The sequence below is a fragment of the Littorina saxatilis genome, linkage group LG9, assembly GCF_037325665.1.
Source record: "Littorina saxatilis isolate snail1 linkage group LG9, US_GU_Lsax_2.0, whole genome shotgun sequence".
Lineage (NCBI taxonomy): Eukaryota > Metazoa > Mollusca > Gastropoda > Littorinimorpha > Littorinidae > Littorina > Littorina saxatilis.
The window spans coordinates 57,340,179-57,346,016 of NC_090253.1; the positions used below are offsets into that span (position 1 = coordinate 57,340,179).

Below are 5,838 nucleotides of genomic sequence, written 5' to 3' on the forward strand. Positions count from 1 at the left end.
CGTCCGGCAAGTCATAGCTCGTAGGCCGCGCCGCCGTATCATCAGTAGGCCCTATTCATATTGTCCGCCCGACTGAGGAAGATTTCGGGCTGACACAGAGACGTGTGACGTTTTCATTTGTTCAGGAATCATACAGAGGTAAGTGGGACGTGGGCTATCGAATAATTAGAACCGATTTTTTGCACACTTCAACCGGTGTATATAGTCCGACGACGGTGGTGAAAGTGTCATGGCGTCAGGTGCGGTTGGGACCAGTTTTGATGAAACATCAGCAAATCATTGACGTCGCCGCCGTATGTTTACGTTTCTTCTATTGGCAGTCGAGTGTGTGCACACCATTCATTTGTTTTCTGTCTGTCTGTCTGAAAATCAAGTTCTTGCTTTCGTGAAGTAGGCTTTTCAGTGTAACCAGTCTTTACCTTGCATTGGTGTCATGGGACATTATTCATTAAAATTTTCATTCTACAGCTGTAGCATTCGGTAAAACCCGGAGCGGGAGCGGCCAGTTAGGCTACAATGTTACAGTTTCTTACGACGGCTTGCTCGCACCAAAACCAGATTCTTAAAGAATATTAAAAAAAATACAAAATTCACTGAAAATTATCATGTTCTTTTCCAGGTAAAGTATACGCTAAATGAATGTAAAAGCCAAGTAGAATCTATTTATAATTATATAGGGATTGACAAGACAGTCTACACTGTGACGTTGCCGAAGGAAGATACCTCAGTTAAAGTCACAGTGGTTAAAGTGTTTAAAATAGACCATGTTCGGAAATAACTCTGTCGGCTTTGTGTGGGTTGGGAAAGAGTGAATACTCTTGCTTTTATTGAGGCAAACTTTCCCACGTGACATTATCTAGGCCAGTCACTAGCGAGGAGGGTCATGGTCTGAACTTGAACAAGGCGCAGGTCACGTATAGAAAGATTGCCTTACGAGAAGCAATAGTAGTCACTCAGTCTTTCACAACCCATGCAAACCTGACAGAGTTATTCCTGGAATTCGTCTACTGTTGTCAGTTGTCGTTGGTGGTGGCGATGGATATGGTTGTCAAGTTGTTGCTGTTACCAAAACTTTAACCGATGTTTCTGTTCAAGTTTTATTTGATTTCAGGTCCGGGCATGTCGGCCCGCAGAAATATTCCATCTGTGACAAGAGTGATTATTCTGTCTTTTGCATGTAATTATTATTTGGTCTAGTTTTGGTACTTAGTACTGTTTTATTTGTTTGTTTACAGGGTTCTTCTGTTCCACGCCGTATCTGCATAGACTTCATAAAATACGAAAACCACTCCTGCATTTTGACTTTTTTTTTACTGGACCTCTGAACTAAAGTACCCCTGAAGTTCAGTAAGGTTACAATGGCACCCAATGCCATATGAATCCTGAGCCAAGCAGTGAGGGTGAATCCAGTACCATGGGCAACGCCACAACCACTGATGACCATGCTCTACACTGACCGTGGGCCAATGAAGGAGTCTTACACTTTCCTTGATCTTCACTACAGCCGGCGCAGTGTGCTGTTCCAGAAGAGGTTACCTCCCCTGCACCAGTTACACCAATGAACTATGTGATACCCTGCGTTGCCACAGCTCTACCACGTTCAAGGTTTTTCCTGCAGATATATTTTTGTCATCTATTTTGAAATCTGAATTTGACATATTGAGTGGGAAAGAGACTGAATAATATTTGGAAGAAAGATCATTTAAATGATCTATTGAGGAATTTCAACACCAACAAAGGAAGATGTTTTCCAGCCTCATTCTGATATATCCCAAAATATTTAAAACATTTCACTTAGTTTCTGAGTAACATTGATAAAGGTGCTATCGCACGCTTGGACTTTTTGATTTTTCCAGACAAAGGACTTGTACGGGGGTTTTTTTTCAATCTTTAAAGAAAAAGGTTAAATTTAACTTATTCAAACCAAGATAAAAAAAAAAACCATACGTTGTGAAAACTAGTTATTTAGTGTTTATGCAAGGAAGCATGTACGCACACCAGCAGCAAGAAAGTTAAGGTGATTGCCTTCATTTTTTTTATTTTACATTTTGTGTTTGTATGCGAACTTGATTATTTTTCATGATTGAGTTAAGCACATGTGAGTTGAAATTACTTGTAGGTTGTTTTTGATATTGTTCAGCGACTGATTTTTGAAACTCCCGATAACATGTCATGGTTTTGAATTAGCTGATGAGTTCTTGCTTTGTTTTTCAAATTTCAAAGTGAGTTTTTAGACTTTGTGAAATTTACCAGTAATAACAAACAAATAAAAACATTAACATTTACAATAATTACAAAAGACAAAATACTCACTCTGTCACACTTCCAAAAAGTATTTTACATCAGGCACGATAAAAACTGACTTGTTTGTCAAATTCCAAGTCATTGTGAGAACAACTTAACTCAAGACATGAACATCGGTAACTGGACACATCTCAGAGAAGAAAGCAAACCCTGTTTTCGGACTGTTGAAACTGTCTTCTGTAGACGTCAACGAACAGCTGTAAAGCAGAATCGAGTCTAATTTGCGGTAGCTTTTTTTGTGCTTTATTTGTTTAACTTAACGCATAGGTATTATGTCTTTGAATAAACAACTTCTAACTTGCAAACTATGTTTAGAGGTGTTCAAAAAGCCAAAACTCCTTCCATGTTTCCACTCGTACTGTGAGGAGTGTTTAAAGAATCTAGCCGCGCGTCATGGGGGACGATCATTTCCCTGTCCAAACTGCCGAACAAACGTCCCAGTTCCACAGGGAGGAGTCTCTGTATTTCAATCCAATTTCTACATTGACTCAGCCGAGCTGGAGAGAGCGAAAAGAAAATCCTCATGCACAACCCACGCCAAGAATGACCTAGTTTCTTTCTGCTCCACTTGTGACTTGGCCATCTGTGTGGAATGCATGCTGGAACAACATAAAACTCACGATATTCAGGCCTTTGGCAAACAAGCTCGGTTGTCCAAAGATCAGCTGCGTAAAGACAAAGACTGGCTGTGTGAAACAGAGCGTTCGCTACAGGCGCGAATGATTCATGCAAAGCAGAATCGACAAGCCCTGCAAGACAAGGTAGAAGAAGTGAAAACAGAACTCAAGACCAGGTGTGCTCAGTTGGTATCAAAAGCTGAACAACATCGCGATGAAGAGCTTGCCAAAGTTGACGCACTGGCGAAGGAGCTTGACAGTACGGAGGAAGATGCCAAAGTCACAGAAACCTTGCGGGAAAAATGTAAGAGCCTGAAGGAGTCCCTAGCGACTGTCCAAGGGACCCTGGACAGAGAAGACGACTTTGAGATTGTAACGCTGGCAAAGGAGATTAGGGATGGAAAGGGGCGTTCGCTGGACATGGTCCCTGAACATTGGCCTAAAGATGTGTTCCCCTTTCCTGCTCTTCAAGCAGAGGATATATCACGCAGCATCGCCAGTGCTGTGAGCTCTCTCGTTGGCTACGTGACGACACGGAGCATGTCACGAACTGAGTCCTCTTCGCTGTATATTGTTGAAACTATAAAATGTTCGAGACCAAACATCCACTGCTTCAGCATACTCGAAGCGGATGAGGTTGTGTGCGTCTCTTACGAGCAGGACGATGCTCCAGTGCAGCGATTCAACAAGCACGGGGTACTGATTGAAACCACGAGCGACCTTGTTGGTAAAGTTGCCTTTCACAGCTCACCTGGCGGAGAGTGTTTGTATATCACCCCCCAAAAAGGCAAACAGGTCTTGTGTGCAAAGTTCAATCACTCTTTCGTTTTAGAGCGAGATCATTCTGGAAAAAGTGTTGTCAAGAAAGTGGACGTAAAGTCCAAGGCAACGTTGACGACGGAATGGAACGAGGTATTCACCTTCACCTGTTCGGGGGATCTGGTGGCGTTTGACACCAGCGCCAGTGAAACCAAGTTTGCATTGATTGAAGAGTCCCAGTCAGACCTTGCTCGCTGCTTGAAGATTTACCACATGGCCAACAGTGAGCCAACCTCCTCGTTCTCTTTCAAATCTTTCAAACCATCTGACGTCTGCTTCTGTAAAATTGAGGGAACCGAGGTATGCTTGGTGGCGGATGAGACACACAACAGTATCCGCATGTTCAACGATAAAGACGGTTCCATGGTCACCTTCATTCCACTGACCGGCGAACTGGGACAGCCTACAGCGTTGAACACAGACAAACATGAACGTCTATGGATCGGTTGTCGAGATGGTCGTATCTTCAGATGTCAACCCAAAAGCAGCAAGCAGCAAGCAACCAGGGCAGATCAGTTGCCTCTGGGACAGAACTGACCCTTATGTAGATCCCCTCACACACACAGGGATCAGAGGCAAGGATATGGCTGACAGAGCAGCAAAAGAGGCTGTCAGAGATCAAGCAGCATTTCATTACTTAAAATTAACAAAGACGGAAGCAAAACACAAAATGGCCAAAGTTGCCTGGCGTCACTGGGAAACAGAATACAAAACAGGCCTACACTCCCCACCCCCCTCCTTAAAATACTTCGCAGAATTCGCACGGATGGATGCGCTCACAAGTTCTTTCCCCGTCAGTCTGTGAATGTGGAAAGTTTATATCTTGTGTACACCTCTTTGACCGCTGCCAATCACTCCAACAAGATTTCCGCAACCTACACACCCTTGTCAACGAAACACAAACTGAAACCCCATGAGTTTTTAGATATAAGCATTGCACGCTTCAATGTAAGCCAGCATACACCCTGTGTCTCTCAATATATAAGGCTGAAATAGGACATCTGTTTTGAAAACCTCATCCCTTTTCCTCCTTCCCACCCCTCAATCCTCTCTCCCACCGACCCCCCCCCCCCCCCCCCCCCCCCCACGCCCAACAACTAAAGCGCCCAACAACTAAAGCGCCCAAAACACAAAGCATAGCTCTACTCAAACAAGGCTTAAGCACATACTGCTCTCCTACCTGAACTTAAGTTCCACATTGTGAGCAAATTATTTCAATATTTTCCTTTGGCTAATATAATAAATTAAGATTCGATTTTTTTTATTTTTTTTTTATTGTGTTACTTTTCCAGCATAGCAAAACAGCCCAGTACAGTACAAACGGAGTCACATACCCCGTAGCAGACGATACGATGATGCGCGCGCACCTTGCTGGCGCAAATTCTAATAAAATACCTTTATATATATATATATATCTACCTAACTTCTAACTTTCAAAGTCCCATTTATCTTTGATATTGTCCTAATTATATTTAGGTTTGCATAGAAGTCAATGATTAGGCTGGATGACTGCATATTATTGTGTTATTTACGATAATGCTTCGAACTGACCAAAGCGTCTCTTTGATTTTTGACCGGTTTCATTGTATCGTTGAGAGAAACTGATTCTCACAAACTCATCTTTGTCTTTTCAATCATTGTTTTGTCATTTTTGTATCACTACTATTACATATCCCGTACCTATGTTGTTTATGATTTTAGTTTATTTATAAGGATTTGGTTGTAATAAGTTTGGTTTCTCTGCGAAGATTTAGAATAGTAAGTACACAGGTACTCGCGCCGGAATTTAGCCGATTCCATTTACTTTCGGACTTCGCCGCTTTGCACTAAGTAACTGTATAATTTCCCCCCATGTAACGCATATCATAATGTTTGTCTAGGGTTCTACTTTTTATGTGTATGATTTATGAATTTGTCCATTATCCCAGTTTAGAGAGTTTTGTAATTTTCTGCACTGAAGTTGGTTCAGTGCCTTCCTTTTTGTATCGCACTAAATAAATATAAGTTTTTACGTAATGTTATTATTGCAATGGAAAGTTAAACGTGGTAGCTTTAATTTGATGTATTGTTTGTTAGGATTGGTTATGTAGTTGTTTAA

General features: G+C 41.9%; 1 protein-coding gene across 1 annotated transcript; it reads left to right on the top strand.

Annotated features, from left to right (window-relative positions):
* LOC138976571 (uncharacterized) lies at positions 1–4,796 on the top strand. Its single transcript, XM_070349415.1, has 2 exons — positions 1–138; positions 1,236–4,796. Exon 2 carries the CDS (start codon positions 2,577–2,579, stop codon positions 4,275–4,277), a length of 1,701 nt encoding a protein of 566 aa, XP_070205516.1. The 5' UTR covers positions 1–138; positions 1,236–2,576; the 3' UTR covers positions 4,278–4,796.
* The last annotated feature ends 1,042 nt before the right edge of the window (positions 4,797–5,838 follow it).